Raw genomic sequence first — 17,972 nt, 5'->3', positions numbered from 1 at the left:
AACCTGTTGTTGCGGAAATGCTAAGTCATGGCCTGAACCAGTCATTGAGCACATCCAACCCAGGGGAGCTGAGGTGCATGCAGAAAGGCCAGAAGGGATGGAGCCAGAATCCACCCCTTTCCCGACCTCATTTAAGGATTGGCAGTGGAGGTGTGGGTATTTTGGTGGAGATACCTGCCTCCTTGAGGCCTTCCAAAGGTAAGTGGCTTTTTTCCTTTGTTTCTTTGTCCACGGATGCTGCATTTGGGCTTGTCCTCATTTGCTGTAGCCAACAACTTTGCCACCCTGCTATTATAGTGGAATATGTGGAAAATTCTGTGTGAATACATTCCCAGTCTCTTAGATTAATTATGAGGAGTCTTGAAAAGCTTGTACGTCTCTCTTAAAGCACAGAGAAGCACCTTGTCATCTGTATTTAACTTTGGAAATTGTGTAAGAATAGGAAGAATTTGTCTCTCTGCATTTCATCAGGAGCAGAGTCCATTGGCAGATCTCATACCAAGCATTTTTGAGAAGAGATCTATAGATGAATTGACATGAAGACATTCTGAGCATCGTGTTTGACGTGGGTAGGAGTATATTTCAGAACTGATCATGCTGTTGTACTTTTAATGACCATAATTGCTGCATCCATTAGGCTTGTGCTTACCAAAAGAAACTGAGGTAATCTGTCAGTGCTATAATTGGACAACTACTAGTCACTAAAAAACACAACTCTTAGTTCTGAATTATTTCTGAACAAAGCTTCAAGAACTCAGTTGCCTAGTCTGAACACCTGCTCTATATAGGACAACAGTTAAAAAAATGTTTAGAAGAAACATTCAATTTTCTATTAGATCTGCTTTTGTGAGAAGAAACCAAGTCTATTCGACCACAACACTATCAGGAATTATAGAATACCAATTATTTTGTTGGTGTTACTACCCACTTAACATTTAATTAGGTCAATTAAATATAGACCTTAAAAGCATTTAGTCTCTAGTTACTATGTGTTACTAGGTCTATGGAGGTAGGGCTCTGACTTGAGATATTGTAGAATCGTAGGCATTGTAAGCCATCTCTGTCATACCACATTGCAACTGTATGATATCAGTGCTTCAAAACCATGTTTGTAAATGCATTCTCTGCAATAGATGCATTCTTCACCAATGCTTCTGTGCCTAGTTGTGGATAGCTGACTTTCCTTATTCTTTGGCTTTGGAAGACTGGGATAATGCAGTCCTCATTCTTACACTCAAATCTGTGCTCTGTGCTGCTGTTCTTGCTGCATGCTTTAGAGATGTGCTTTCTCCAAGGGTATCAAAAGGCTGGCTATCTTGGCATCACCTTTCGATTGCACTGCGTGCAACTGACAAAGTACCAATTTGCAGCCTAGGACAAGAAGTGAATAATTTGAATCTTACAGCAGGTGGAGTCGTGAGTCGTACTCAAATCTGAAGCCACTGAAAGGCAAAAGCCTTGCACTCTTATACTGGTGCAGTTACTTTCAGTTTGGCAAAGTCTTATCTTGGCAATAAATGGTACCTTGAGAAAATCAAGATTAGTATGTGAAACAGGGCAAGTAAGGATTTGGAGGCCCCTTATCAGGGCATCTTGTCAGTCATCTGTATGTCTCTTTACAGAATCAAACTTTTTAAAATAACAGTTTAAATCTAGAGACTGTGTGTGAGAGAAATTCATAATTTATTAATTTGTCTGCCTTTGGTTTTGAACCATTTAAGTATTTGTGGAGTTAAGATTAAAGGGAAGTACTGCCCTATACAGCCCTCTAGTGTTGATGGACTTTAATGAATGCGGGAGGATTTTTTTTTTTTGAAAAGCAAGCAGTATTTCTACTTCTACCATGTGTGGATTGAAATATTTCTTTAAATATTTTACATATAAATATAATGTTTACAACTTGCTAAATCAGGTAATAAATCTTGCGTTGCCCCATATCTGTATAGACACCTACAAATTGAAGGATTGACTCAAATATAAACTACGCTATTTTTGTACTGATCGGAGCCAAGTCAACAGAAAATACTCCATGATTCAAGGGCATTTGTTAATAGTGAATTCATTGCTTTATATTTTGGCTTTGTTTTATAAACTGCAGTGTTCTAGGAGGAAAAAGGGGAAAAAAAAAAAAAAAAAGAGGTACTTCTTTTAGAGATGTGCCTAGATTACCTAAGTTGTAGGAGCTGGGGGTGTTTAGCTTGCAGAGGAAAAGCTGGTCTCTGGGGAGACCTCATTGCAACCTTCCTGAACTTGAAGGGAGCTTAAAAGCAAGGGGGGGAGCAACTTTTTCGTGATCTGATAGTGGTAGGACAAGAGGAAATGACTTTAAACTATAAGAGGGGAGATTTAGTTTAGATGTTAGGAAGAAATTCTTTACTCAGAGGGTGGTGAGGTACTGGCACTGCCCAGAGAAGCTGTGGGTGCCCCATCCGTGGGGGTGTTCAGGACCGGATTGGATGGGGCCCTGGGCAGCTGAGCTGGTGGGGTGGCAACCTTAACCAAGGCAGTAAGCATTGCAAGCTCTGACTTCTATGCAAGCTGCATGATTGGAGACGCTTTTGAAAATATTGCCAAGGTTTCAGGGGAGGGAAGTAAAGATACCAAATCATCATTATGCTTTTATCTTTCAAGACGGAACAATTAAATACTGGGGAAGTAGATTCATCACTGAATAGATAATTTTCCCTTTCAAATCCCTCCCACCCTGTTTCTGCCTAATCCTCTTCTGACAGGGAAAACACCTCATTGATAGAAGTGCCCTGCAAGCTAAGAGTGAGTGTAGTTCTATGCTAGTAAAATGTTTGGTGGTAGTATTGTGACACTTGATCTGTAGCAATGATAACTAATTGTCACGACTGCATAAGTTTTATACCAAAATTTGCTCACCTATTGGTTGAAATGGATGAAAAGTAGAGGATGTCTATTTTAAAAAGCTGAGGTTGGATGGGGAAAGCTCTGTGAGTGTTTCAGGGGTTAAAGAAGAGAGTAGCTCTTCAGGTATATGACCTTCCTATGGGATGGCTTTGTTTCTCAGTGCTGCCTGGGGCAGTACATCCTTCCTGCTGCTCATACATGTGGTCTGAGCTGCCCGTAAGCTGCATACATCTGAAGAATTTTTATATCACTTTTATGTGTAGTATGGGTACAAATTGTTTGAAGGGGAACCAGTGATAAAGGCCTTTGTTTATTTGTATTGATGCTGCATGTAAACTCTTTGGGCAAAGGTTTGTTGCTGCTCATATTTACACAGGATTTTGTAAAAGGACTTTGTGATCTCCCTCTAGCATGCTGCAACCTCATAACTTAAAAAATAAAAGCTATGTCACCTTTGGAAAATGCCCAATAATTTCCTGTTTAAGAAAACTTGCCCAAGCCTCCCTGTGTAAGTCTGAGAGAAGGAGAGTGTTCAGACTTTATGACATGTTCATCACCCATTTTCTGCAGACCAGGCCATTTTAGAAATGTGACAATTGAATTTTCCGAATGTCAAGCTTTACTTCAGATAATACTGGATTACATTCTTGTATCTGCCATCAGTTTGAGTGTTTCAGTTAAACTAAGAATCTTGAAGAGGAGAAGGAAGTATTTAAGGGTTTGAAGGGGTGGATACAGTCAAGGTATTTTAATGAAGCTGACATTTGTGTTTGTGCTGTGGTTGTGTTCTCTGCGATGGTTGGAAGTAATTCCAAACCAGGCTGAAGGCCAACTAACCAGAGTCAACTTTCTCCTGAGGTTTCTCAAGTGTTGCACAAGAGATTTGAAGTAAAAAAGTTTGGAGACATGTGACTGTTAATCTCTTTAGCAGTAAGAATAAAATTTAAGCATCCAGTTGGAAATGTACTTGGTTCTGTGTTGCTCTTTGTTTCAATTAACAAGCTTTTCTCCTGCATAGATTGGGGGTATAAACTTCTTTGCGTTCTGTCCAATTAGATCATGCTTGGAAGCTGTCAGCACTGATGGTGAGGAACCCTCCCCTGCCTTTTTTTTTTTTTTTCCAGTTGTTCAGTCTGTTGGATAATGAAAGAATTTGTCTGACGGGGTTTGGTAGTGTTTTGTCCTCTAGATGAATTACTGCAAGATATAGACGACAGTCTTGTGTGTCCAAAATGCACTGGAATGATTCAGCCAACTCCTCAGAAAGTGATGCTGAAGCTCATTCTGCCTTTACACAGACTGAGCACAACATAGTCGCAGCTTACTTAATAACAGCAGGTATGGGCATTGATCAATTGTTGCATAACTTTTTATAACAACTGTAGATTGAATGTTTATTTTGTATAGTAACAGCAATGTGTTCCATTCTGACTTACTAGTGACCGATGGCTTTTCTCCATACTTTACCGACAAGTCAACAATCAGACTGAAGTGTGCAGTAACCTACATGCTCTCTGCTCTATATTTGAAGGCAACGCTATGTGTTAAAAAATACATTTTGTTGATATGTAATTATAGAAGAGAGTAAGAATTAATTTCCGCCAGCTTGCAGAAGAGATAAAAATAGGGCATAGCTGTCACATCTTGCATTTTTCTGTGATGTGCTTGAAGCTATCTTGAGATTTCTCTTAGGCCACATGTTCATACTAATGTATGTGTAGTCTGAGCATGTGAGCGGGTGTCTGATAGGGGGATGTAAGGGGAAGGGTTGGAATGTGACCGAGGAGGAGGGAGGAGCTGGTCATTTATCAGAGAAGAGCAGACTCCACTTGCAGATGTATTTTTCACTGATGACCCATGTTAGAAAAAGCATGCTGCAAGGCTTGACATGTGTTTTCTGTGACTGCAATGGCCTTTAGCTTAACTTGAATGATATAGATTTTGTTGTAGGTTTTTTTGTTTGTTTGTTTGCTTTTTTAAATTTCTCATTATTATAACTATAAGTGTTGCAGAAATGTTTTTCTGAAGCATTGACTGCTGTAGCAATGAAATAACATCTTGTCCAAATACTGAAACCTACTGTGTTTAGAAACATGCCTTCTATATTTTTGGTATGGAAAATAAGATCAATTTATAAATACGTTATTCCTAGACTATACCATACATTTTCTATGTTATAATTAGCTTTTCAAATACTTTAAAATGTTTATTTGGAGATATGAAATAGTTTTTATTTAGCATATATGTCTGAAGTGGGAAATATCAAATCAGTGATATAGAGGACATTTTGCATCAATGTAAATACAAAGGCAATAGTTAATTTCAGATTTTTACTGAAATTGTTAGAATACACACAGATAAGTGGGCCTGTTGAGCAGCCGTAGTGCTGCATGGTGGTGAAGTAGTGGAAGACCAAATAAACTCTGCAGTACCACCACATCGTTTGCAAATAACTTCATCTATTAGGTGCTGTTATATTCTAATTGATGATTTACACTGTATGCAACCAGTTGGTATTTTCAGATAGTTTGAGCACCTGATGTTAAGAATCAAAACTATCTATCATGTATTATCCAGAATCAACTCACCTTCTTCTCAGAATGGGAGAGTCTAGTAAATCTGTCAGCTGTATATTGGACTTTACTTTCTTTGTTAGTAAAGTTTTTTACAGTAAGATCTATAGCATGTTTCAAACTATGGTTGTTTATTGCAGCGAATATCACATCAAGAAAATTTAGTGTATGTTAATAAGCAGATATCTAGGAAATGCAATGAAAGTCAGATACAGTGTTCAACATTCTGTTCCTTTTTAGAAGGATTGAGTGCTTTCTTCTTTCGTAAATAATTGCTTTGTTTTCTGAGGAAGGAAGTCGTTATTAACTATTGCAGTCTACAGCGGTTTAACATATTAATTTCAGTGACGACAATGGGGACACTCAAACTGCAGGAAGAAGCCTTATGGTTGTCCTTCACCTTGTAGTGGTGAAGTGCTCTGGGGTAATTTTAAATTGCTGACTGGAAAAGTAAATTCCATGTAATGCATGGACCTAACCTTCTCCTACACTGTTTCTGATGCCTCTACTCGTGTGTCCTGATTTTCTCTGTTAGGGCTTGTTTGCATTCCATCAACCTTTAATTTTTGCTATTTCTCTGGGAAAAGGAAAAATAATAAACATTTTTGTTCTTGACCATTTCATATAAGAGCCTTTTATCCTCATATTGTCAAAATCACAAGGTGTAATGAAAAATATGTTGGAATAGGTATCGAACTCTAAGCTATTTCACACACCAAGTGGCAGCATCCATGTGCTTTTTCTGAATCAGATGAGCTTGTCCTAGCTGATAATATGAGGTTACTGAAGTCTTTGGCCCTGTCTGCACTCTCTATCCTCTAAGAAATGGGCTCTGGTTAACTGCTTCCTGTAGAAACTTCGATTTTCTGTTTGACTTATAAATTCTCTCTTTCTGAGAATACTTGTTTATTGAGTCTGTATATTTTTTTCCTTCTTTGTTCACAATTTAGTCCATCTTTTTTCTTGTATGTTACTCTCCAGAACTTCTTTTGGTATCTATTATTAATTTGTTAAGTTTGGGCATTAAATATGTGTCTAGCAGGATCCTTCCTTCACCCTGAAGGTAGGAGTTTACTGCTCTGTTGTATTTCTGATTTCATTCTAGGTAACTGTAAAATCATAGGATCACCAAGATTGGAAAAGATCTCCAAGATCATCCAGTCCAACCGTCCACCTACAACCAATACTGCCCCTGCTAACCCACATCCCTCAATACAACATCTAAATGTTTCTTGAACACCTCCAGGGACTATGGCTCCATCACCTCCCTGGGAAGCCTGTTTCCATGCCTGACCACTGTCTCAGAGGAGAAATTTTTCCTTATGTCCAACCTGAAATCTTTTAAAGCATGTCTCATAAGAAGCCTATACAGTTTTAGAAACCTCTGACTGGCATTCTTCCTCTCCCAATGTACTGCTTACCAATGGGGCTGAGTGGGCTGGCATGGAGGATGCTTCTTGTTGCTCACTTCACATCTGATCCCCAGCTTCCTGCTTTTGTTTATTTTATGGGCTCAAGGCATCCAGTGCTGTTCCTAAAGTGTGTGAAGTATCATAGATGAGTGGTTGTAACTTCCATCACATTTAATGTTATTCTTGTGTACTATGCCCTACCTGAGGAAAGACATACTCGGTCTTTTTAAAAGAGAATAGAAAAGAGAAATAACTGGGAATTAATGAGGTCTTTTCTGCAGACCTTACTTCACTCCTGAGGGCAAAAGATGGATTTCACTGTACTGGATTGCTTGCTGCTCAGTTTCCATTGAGCCTTATTATCTGTACTTGTTTGTATCTGCTTGGTCCTGTGACCATGGTATTAAGGATGTGAAGTTAATATCCTTTATAGAACGCGATGTATTATTTCAGACTTTCTTGCTGTTTTCAGCACAACACCTATTCAATAAAGTTCTTTATAGAATTATCTGAACAGGACTTTAATGATGCAAATTACAGTGTTCTGGTTCATAGGTGAAGTGTTTTAACAGGAGAAAAAAAAAAAAAAAAAAAAAGATTTCTGAGGGGCATTTCCATGGATATTGCACTGTTTGACTTTTACCAATGTAACATTCCACTGTGGTTGTAATCTAAGGTGCTCAAATTATGCAGAAGTCTGTAAATTTAGCATTTGGTTCAGTGGTATTGTAACAGCTGTATGAGACAAGGGAATTCATGAGCAGCTTACTAATTCCTGTTACTACTTACAAGGTTGGTTTATGCTTTTTATTTATTATTTTTTTAATTTTTAATTGCTGTGTTTTCTTGAACGTTGCAGTTCTTCATTTTGCTGATAAAGGGCTGTGATGCTTTCTCAGGTGAGGTGCAGACTGGTATTTTAATTTTATCAGCTCTTATGACTGTAACTAATAGTAGAGTAGTAGAAATCTACGTGATGGTAGTTTGAGTATTTCTGAGTCTGAAGAGAATAAAATCGGAAGAATGAAAAAAAAACCTATTTTGTGGGATTGCTTTGTAAATTCACTCTAAGTGCCACGCAGTAGGGTTTGTCTCAGAGGGAGGAAGAGCAAGAGAAATGAGGGATGAAGAAGTTTTAATATAGGTACCAGGGTCAGAGAAAGGTTGCTGATGCAGAGGGTCTTAAGGAGCAGTGTCCTGCACCACTTGGAGAGCACTGTGAGGCTCCAAGAAAATTCTAGAGTCATTGGACATGAAGACAGGAGAGTGTGCATGCTAGCTTTAGTCTTAAGTCTATTTTTTTTTTTTTTTTTTTTTTTCCCCCCTCTATTACAACCTGTCAACTCACCATTTCTGGTGTTGCCTCATAGTCTTCAGGCAGAGTCTGGACACCTTTGGTGCCACCTCTGTTGTATATTTCTGAAGAATTAAATGTAAAAGCACTTGTCATGTTGGGGATTTGGGGATGCCTATGTATAAGTTTCTGGGACACAGGGAGGTTGAGCACTGGAGTCCTATAAAAGAAAGCAGAGGAAAGAAACAGGGTAGGAGACATGCCCCTGCCCTCCCAAAAAACCACAATTACTCAGATTTGTGAGGTAGGAGCAAAATCAGTACACAGCTGGACTTCTTTGATTATGATACTGACTGGAGCTTGTCAGATAAAGAAAACAGCTTTTGTGCAGGCCCAGCATGCCACCAATGTTCCAGAAATGATGCTTGCAAAGAATTCAGGCCTCGTGAGTAGAGAAGAGATTTGTAACTGGCTGACATGGAGGAGCAAAGACAATGCCTAGCCACTCATGTTTTATATTCTTTTGCCTGGGAATATTACTTAAATATACAGTGGAAACTTCCTTTCAGAAATGAAGAACTCAGGTTGTGGTAGAGACTACTACAACCTGACCTACTACATCAAGTGAATCAATGTAAAAGCGCTGCTTTTTTGCCAGTCATCAGCCTGCATTCTTTTTGGCCATGGAAAACAGCACTGTACTCTGTGGCTGAAGTGTCTAAATAACAATTCGCTATGCTTTTGGATGTCTGCTCTGCCTATTACCATTGTACAGGAAGTCCTAGGTTTGACAAAATACCCCACTTTTGGCCTTTACTGAATCCAAGTAAGATTAATCTAATTACAAAAGCTTTTTTTTTTTTCTTTTTCAGGTGTTTACTCTTTGCAAAATCGTGTTTGATTGAAAATAATTCTTGTTTAGGACTTAAATATTACAGTAGACTGTGTTTTCTTTTGCATGGGTATTACTGTCTCATCTATGACTTCTTGTAAAGTTTTTATTTTCTGTTTCCACAGGAGTGATAAGCATTTTCAGTAACATTGTTGTGTTAGGCATCTTTGTGAAGTACAAAGAGCTTCGGACAGCAACCAATGCAATTATTATCAACCTGGCTTTCACTGACATTGGTGTTAGTGGCATTGGCTACCCCATGTCTGCTGCTTCAGACCTGCATGGAAGCTGGAAGTTTGGATACACTGGATGCCAGGTATTGCAATTTAGGCAGGGAGAAAATTTTGAGCACATAAATGCAAGATAAGCAATAAGTAGTAGCTCTAATTGATATTGGTTCTCCTCAGAGAAAAGATGGAAATGCAAAATTTGACTTCAGACTTGGAGCTTATGTTCTGTAAAGGCCTCAATTTCTGCATGTAGATTCTGTTTTGAATCCTTTTCCAAACTTTAAATCATAAGTTAGAATTCATTCAAATGTGACCTTACGTTTATTAACCAGAAATTTTATATTAGCTTTAAGAAGCAAGCCTTAGGAAAGAAAATATCCAAATGAAGAAAGTTATAGCAGTAGCACATGCTTGTTTGATGACTCGTTTAATGGTAAACAGACTTTGGATATGGCTGCTGTTTTGATGATGAGCTTGACAAACTTTAGTGAGTTTTGCCTAATGAATACGTCTTCCTTAGGATGGAACAAAGGATATCCAAAGAGAAGGTCTGTGAGACTATTAAAGGGCACTATCAAAAATTTTGACTTAGTTTAAATAGCTGCCTATCTTTAAAATTTAAGAGTGACTTAACAAATTACACTTCTGTAGCAGACGAGGTGCCCTTTACTCACTACGTTCTGTGATTTTTTTTTTTTTTTTTTTAACTTTAAACTTTTAAACAGATCACTAGGCTTAGCGCTCAGGAAAATGAGCAGTAATGTGAAATTGTGTGCCAGAAACGTGACTCAAGAAAAATGTTAACAACGCTATATATTTTGGGCTTGTGTATCATGGGTATTTATAATCTGGCATCTCTTGCCTGAATGCACAATTATTTCAAACTCAATGTTCTTGTCATTCTTTGACAGAATGCCTCATTTTTTATATCTTTGCATCTAGATTGACTTATTGTAGGTTGAATTTGATGAGAAATCTCACTACCAGTGGTTTGGGAGTTCCTGAGATCATTTCAAATGTGACTCGTTTCAACCCAAACCAAATAAATCCTGTCAACTGAGACAGATGAATGTCATGTGGCTCTGTTGTAGCTGTGGGTGGCATGTGGTCTGGTATGGGGCTCTGAATTTTGGGGGTGCCAATGATAACACAACCCTTCTAGTCATCCTTCCCAATCAGGCTGCCTATGGGATGACAGTGCAGGTGCTTTTGGAGTGTGCTGGCACTGCAGCATGTGTACAAGTAGTATGACCATGCCTTGTCAGACCCAACACCAAGTAAAAATGGAGACCAATGGAGAAAATTAGTGTACCATATCAGTGAAAAAATACGTAGCAGAGGGAAGAGTGATAATTCAGAACCTCAGATTTGCTAAAGCCTTACATGGTTCTAATCTTCTAATGATGAATCAAATGTTCTTTGGGACTCTTTCATGTAATTTGAAAGTATGATTTGAAAAACCCCTCCTAGTCTTTGCCTCTGAATCTCAATTTTACGTATTGGCACATATTGTATTAGACTGTCTTCCTTAGGGATTCTGGTGTACAAATTGGCAGATTGCTTTTGAAATGTTTATTTTAAATGAACCATCACCAAATTGCCTGCACTGAATTAGTTCATGCGGCACCTTGCTTACAGAAGAAAACACTGATTATAAAGTATCATATTGCTTTAGATTAATAATGCAAATTTTTTCCTTGTGCATTTGAAAGATTTTTTCAGAAAGGCCATGTTATCTGTTTTTTATAATTTCAGATCTATGCTGCCTTAAATATATTTTTTGGGATGGCGAGTATTGGTTTGCTCACTGTTGTTGCAGTTGACCGTTACCTGACAATCTGCAGGCCTGACATAGGTACTGTCTGTTTTGTCGAACATCCTTCACTGTTAGGATTCTATGAACTAAGAGTCCAATTGTATTGTTTTCTTGTGAAAGACTCCATAATTAAAGAGCTGGGTGTAATTAAAACATAGAGTATGATACTGCAGTACATGATGAGCAATATAGTTTGCATGGATGGTACTGCTTGTGAACAAGAGAATTTCAGAGGTAGGCTGTTACTTGCTTTATAACATGTATTTTCCTGGCAGTTTCCAGTCATTAGAAGGTCACATCCATAATACAAAATGCCTCAGCTATGAGAGGTTTTGACCTCTGTCAAGTCTGCATTTGCTTCCAGCATTGAATCAGCACTGTATTGAATATTTTTCACTCTTCTTTATTGCAGCTGTATTGGAACAGTCAATTCCTCTTTGTTCTTTCTTTCTGTGTGCATAGTAGGCCTTTTGGCATGGCATCAGGGTCAGATCTTGTCTGTATGCTGTGAGTTGAAGTGGATGATGGAATTAATTTAAGTCTGGAAAGCTTAGATGTATTTCAGTGATAGGAAGCATGTATGCTGCAGTGTTTGGGAGTGTAGTTTCCTGAGAGGATCGTTATCATTAACGCCATGTAGGTTTGCTCTCATCTACTTGTGGTTAAAATTCAACACTGGAAAGAAGAAAAAGATGACAACAATTTGTGAATGTATGTATTTTGTCACAGGAAGAAGAATGACTACCTGTAACTATGCTGCTCTAATCCTGGCTGCATGGATCAATGCAGTCTTTTGGGCGTCCATGCCTACCGTAGGCTGGGCTGGCTATGCTCCAGATCCAACTGGAGCAACTTGCACAGTCAATTGGAGGAAAAATGATATGTAAGATATCACCTCACCTTTTCTTTTAAATTTGTTTTCTCACTGAAGGCTTAGACTATTTAATTTACCACAGAATGACAATAAATTCTTGAAGTATGAAACCTAATTTACAAAGATAATTTATTTAAATAAATAAATAAATATATATATTCTAGGGCAAGTCTAAATAAAAGGTAGGAAATGAGCAATGCTTGAAAACTGTTCATAAAAAAAAAAAAACCAAAACTCTGCACCTGCTAATAAAAACTAAAGACTGAAGATTTTTTTTTCTAATTCTCTAGAATTTTATTTCAAATTTCATAGTCAAATCACAATATCAAATTCTTCAGTAACTTTTCATGGATGGATATTTGTAAGTTACTGTGTTTTGTTTTTCTGTCTTATCAGGTCCTTTGTTTCCTACACAATGAGTGTAATTGCTGTTAATTTTGTTGTACCCTTAACAGTCATGTTTTACTGTTATTACAATGTTTCCCGGACAATGAAACAATACACCAGCAGTAACTGCCTGGAGAGCATCAGCATGGATTGGTCCGACCAAGTAGATGTAACAAAGGTATGGTAAAAGAGGGTATGTTTCATTTTAAGCATGTTCTTTTGTGTTAGTTTTGGGAATGGGGGAACAACGCAGCCTTTTAAGCTTTTCTATTTCCTACATTCCCATTTTCCTTCTCTCTTACTAAATATTAACTGAAATTTAGCCTTAGTGAAATCTCTAGATGTGACTAACATCATTAGATTCTTTATTGTTTCCAGATGAACAGCTGTTTTGAAGCCTGGGAACCATGTCCTTGTCTCTGCCCTCTGTCACTGTATAGAAACATACCTCATCAGAGGCCTAGGAGGATTGTCTAAGATACTTTTACTCTTTGTCAGCAAAGTCTTTAGGTGCTCTGCCAGGTTCACTAGTGTAACTGGTCAGAAGTGGATTAGTTAGCTCTGTTTTGCTCTCATGGATTGTAAATGAAAGTGCATTTCCAAGCTTCCAAACTGTGTGCTTCTTCTGACCCCTTATTGTTTTTTTTGGTTTTTTTTTTCAGTCTACTGCGCTTATCTCTTTCTTAGGTAAACAATAGGAAATGTGAATTATGGCATAGAATGATACATCCTGCTTGAAAAGTTTACATTCTTTTAACATACAAGAGTCCTTGAGAAAGCTTTAAGTGCACTGGCTCCTTTGATTTTGGATGAAGATATGGTTTATGGTTGAGCACAAGAAGAAAACATACAGAAATTAGGGGTAGACTGAAAAGAATGCATATTTGAATTAGTTATCAATGCAAGCTTAACATTCCTTGGAGAATGTTCTCGTTGCTAAATTAGGGAAAGAAAACCCCAACCCTTATTTATGAACATTTTATGTTTCTGAATAACTTACAATGCTTTAAACTGAAGATTCAGTTATAGATTTAGACTCAGATTTGTTGAGATGTGTTTTTCATATTTCACAGTTGACTATGAGTTGTATTTAAATAATAAAAAAAAAAAATGAAGCTTTGGTGGTTAAGCATAATCCTTTAAAAATGGATTACTTGATTTTTTTAAATTTTTTTATTTTTCCACAGTTTGGCATCTTCTAAGCTTTCTGTGCACTGACAACTTCTAAATGGAAGTATTCTTTTATGTAAGAATCACTGTTATGAAGTTATTCTCTTACAGACATTGTGTTAGTATTGAAATAAAAACCTTCTGTGGACAGGGTGCAGCTTGCTTGTTGGTTGTGCTCTGAAACATCTCACACAGATTTGTTGATTATTTCCAGTGAGAGCCAAAATGAGAAACAGAAGGACAGAATATGGGCACAGGTGAACAACACTAGAGAATCATACAGTAGAGAGAGAGCATTCAATGAGCCCTGCAGTTTCATTTAGTTTTGGGGTGATTTGTTTTGCTTTCCTGATTAATTTGAAGCTTCCATTCTGATTTCTATTACTGATTCACATCCCTGACAAAAGCCAGAAAAGTCAGTCCTAGTTGATTCCACTCCTGCCCTCCCACTACTCTCAGGTTGTTGCTGTTTGGTCTGCTGGTGACTTAATGTATCCTGCTGCCCGTCCCAGCATCCCTGACTGCTATCTGTGAGAGGCAGGCAGAGAAGACAGTTAACTACTCAGATCTTCTTCCATATAATGGTTGAATGTGGCTGTCATGCTTCATAGAATGAAGACAACGCTTCTAGGTTTCTTAAGTATAAGGACAGAGTCTGTGTGTCATGTGTCATAGAACATTTAATCAGGCCTTTTTTAAGCCTTCTGAAATATGTTTATTGGGTTGGTTGTTTGGCTTAGATATTTTATGTATTTTTTATTATATAAAATGTTTTCTCCTGGGTGTGAATGAGAAACATCAATTTCTAGAAAAATTTTGTCTGCAAGATGTTGAGTTTCCTTGTTCTTTCTGTTCGTATTTATTGTCTGTAATAGCATCCCAAGGTGACCTGTTTTCACTGGATTCCTTCCACTCTCTTCAGAATAGCAAAAAAAAAAAAAAAAAAAAAAAAAAGCATTCTGAGCTCTTTTTCTTGATGTGTATCTCAAGACACTTTTGAAAGGAAGTCTGTCGTTCTCACAGAGCATTTCACCCAGTTTATAATATTTTGTCTAGCAGGGTTAGAAAGTAGATTTCAGGTTGTTTACACCTGGACATAGAACAGAATTAGCTAGGAAATGTTTAAAATAATGTGATTTATACAAAAGTTGGTACTTTCTACAACATAAATGATACTGAGTACCTGATATTGTATTTTATTTTCATATAGCCATGTTTGGTGGATGTTGGAGATATGTGTGGTAATAAAGACAGTAATACAGATACTCTAGTGTGCATTTTGGAGAAGAAGATTTGCTGATACGCAGTGCATTTTTTTTTTTTTTTAGCACTGAAGTGGTGGCCATAATTCACTTGTGAAGTCTTCTATGGCCCTTTAAATTTTTGATGATTGAATTTAAAATAACAGTTAGTGCTAATCACAAAGGAAAATGGTAACAAAATAACAGTATGCCAAAATACAGCATGATGCATTATTAAATCCCTAAAATGAGATTTTGCTATAAGATATTGAGAATGACCAGATGTTTTCATTTACATGTCATTATTTAGTTCTGGATACCTCTTATTATCACACAGGTGTATGTACTTTCTGAGTTAGATTAATCTTCAGGTTATGTGTGCGTTCCCCTTGTTTTACAGATGTCTGTTGTGATGATTGTAATGTTCCTGGTGGCATGGTCTCCCTATTCCATTGTGTGTTTATGGTCTTCCTTTGGAGACCCGAAGAAAATTTCTCCTGCAATGGCCATCATAGCTCCTTTATTTGCAAAATCCTCCACATTCTATAATCCCTGCATTTACGTCATTGCAAACAAAAAGTAAGTGTTCTTCGGCACTGGTCTACATAATGGTCATCTGTAGACTAGGAGAAACTGATTGGTGAAGAGATTGGGGATAAGCTGCTCTGGATTTACCAAAGATAACGTTTTGGGCAGCAAGATCTAAAAGAAATTGCTTTGATCAACATCAGAATATATTAAATTGATAAAGATTTTTGAAAGCAAATTAGTGAAGATTGTGTGAGATCATTTTGAGAATCCTTTTGTGGTTTCTCAGAGGGACTTATTGTGGAATTTGAGTTCATCAGCAGCAGACTAGTTGTTTTAGTGACTGTGGCCAAGATGTCTTGCACATCATCTTAGTGAAGTGTAACTTTGGAATTCCTTGCTTGACTTGAGATGTTCCATATTGTGATTGATTAGGAGGGACTTACACTTTCCACTAAAGTAAGCTAGTTAAGCCTATTCTTCTGTATTGAGGAAGCATATAAAATGCTCTAACCAACCCATTGCCTCTGAATGGGAATTGGATTTTGCAAACAGGAATCCTTCCTTGCTTTACTACCAAGCTACAAAGAGGCTGTGATCTCTGTCTGGCTTGTCTGCCCTGATCCTGCTGAGTCCATGAAAGTCCATCACCTTTTCACCCTGTTCTCCAAACTTTGCTTTTGTCATAGCTACACATCCAGTCTTCAATTACCAAAAGCTGCTTGAGACTCTTATGGGAGAAACACTTGATTGAGTTATTCCTGTACATGGAAATGTAAAAGATTCAGGTTATTTTGAATTCCAGATATGCAATTTTTTTTAGTAAGCAAGTTTTACCAAAGTTGAAAGCAGCTGTAATACTTAAAAGAGCATACCCAGTTTGTGTTTCTGTATGGTTCTCCAGCTAGTGATATTTCTACTTTCACTTTCTTGTCCTTTGCAGGTTTCGGAGAGCAATCCTGGCAATGGTGCGATGTCAGACAAGACAAGAAATAACTATAAACAATGCCTTGCCCATGAGTGTTTCTCAAAGTGCACTGACGTCATAAAACTCGATTAGTTTTTCTGCATAGATTTTGTGGAAACAAATTAATTCTGGGTTACAGTTTATTTTTTGGGATAACAATCTGCCTCTTCCAGTCAACTGTTTTCTGTTAATCACTGAAGTATTTTTTTAGGTTAAAGAGAAAAAACAAGAAAAATAACAAAAAAAAAAAAAAAAGCACTGCAACTTTAGTTTTCAAGAATGAGGCTTATTGGATTGATATTTCTGGCACAAACAAAAAAGGCCATTGAAGTGTTCCATGTGACTTGCAGGGTTGGACAAGGTGACATCAGGGCAGGGAGAGGCTGAAGTAGGAAGTGCTTAGGTTCAGTAACAGATATAGCACCTTTAATTCCTCTTGCGAATGACTTTCTCCCAACTTCAATTAAAAGTTTCCAGATCTGGATTCTCCCTGTATGTATGTATTCTATATCATGTGTCTGTACTGACATTTGTTTTGCTTCTGTGAATATGGTAAGGTTATCAGAATATCTAGCCAAACCAGATATAGCTTTTTATCAGCTTTTAGGATTTTAAAAGACTTTCATGATATTTTGTGTATTTTTGAAGTTTTGGCTCACAGAATCAAATAAATCTGTGAGATGGACAGTTTTTTTTTAGTAATGGTACATTTCTAGCGCTCGCCCCTGCACAGCAAATCCTGACAGTGGGACAAAATGCTCCCTGGTTGACACTCAGGTGGCACATAAAACAGTAAAGATGATTTCTCATTATTTCTAAGTTAATCTCATGGACATCCATTGTATAATTTTTGAAGAAGAACATTGACAATATCAGCAATGGATTTATTTGGGTTGGAGGGAGTGGCTGCAGATAGAGCTATTGATGGATGGTAGTATACATTCTTGATGATTCTCAGATTTTGAAAAGAAATATCTTTTTTTGATTGCCAATCCAAAGTCTTAGTGATCCTTCAGAAATGCCTCAGCCCCTGTGACTTTGTGCAGCTACAGTTACTCCATTGCTTGGATTCTTTTTTCTCCTAGGATCTCTAGTGTTGGTCTGACAGAGTACCACTTTAAGTGATGCAGTCATCTGGGAAAGCTAAATGTTAATTTTATTAATTTGTGTGAAATGTGTGATGTAATTTTTTGAGGTCCCCCAGAATGGTGGGAAAGAAACTTTTTAGAAAGTACGTTTTAAGTCTGACGTGAAATTTAATTTTGAGTACAATTTGCACCAACTGATGGTTCCTTTCTACCATTTTATTTTGATATAATTGTATATGCATTCATTCAAAGTGTGGCTTTGCAGTGTGGAGCTATTGTTTAAAATTTGTGTATTATTGGTAAAAACCTGTATTTACAGGTTTTTTTGAAAGTTCTAGAGTCTATGCTTCCTATTAATTTGTACTTTTCAATAATAAAGTAAATGCCATACAATGTCTTCTTGCTGCACTCGCTTTCTTCCCAGAACCTTGGAACACTGCATGGACAGTAACCCATGCACTGCCCCTCAGAAGAAGCAAATACATGTTTTACTGTATACTAACCATACAACAAGTGCGAATTAAAATAGCCTGGAAACACGTTGTGTAGAACTTGACACAGTGTGGTGTTGTGACATGATGAAGAACGAGCTGGTTTAACAGATCCCTTTCAGGATACATTTGAAG

The 17,972-nt window shown here is 37.4% G+C and overlaps 1 protein-coding gene across 1 annotated transcript; it reads left to right on the top strand.

The window, feature by feature from the left end:
- The first annotated feature begins 54 nt into the window (after nt 1–54).
- RRH (retinal pigment epithelium-derived rhodopsin homolog) lies at nt 55–17,964 on the top strand. The gene is made up of 7 exons (XM_031553110.2): nt 55–4,212; nt 9,171–9,361; nt 11,031–11,130; nt 11,821–11,974; nt 12,362–12,530; nt 15,164–15,342; nt 16,235–17,964. The coding sequence occupies exons 1-7, from the start codon at nt 4,107–4,109 to the stop codon at nt 16,338–16,340; spliced, it is 1,005 nt and encodes a 334-aa protein (XP_031408970.2). The 5' UTR covers nt 55–4,106; the 3' UTR covers nt 16,341–17,964.
- The last annotated feature ends 8 nt before the right edge of the window (nt 17,965–17,972 follow it).

Source organism: Meleagris gallopavo, chromosome 4 (genome assembly GCF_905368555.1).
Source record: "Meleagris gallopavo chromosome 4, MGAL_WU_HG_1.1, whole genome shotgun sequence".
Lineage (NCBI taxonomy): Eukaryota > Metazoa > Chordata > Aves > Galliformes > Phasianidae > Meleagris > Meleagris gallopavo.
The sequence above is the reverse complement of the archived record's forward strand: the minus strand, read 5'-3'. Positions and strand labels throughout refer to the sequence as shown.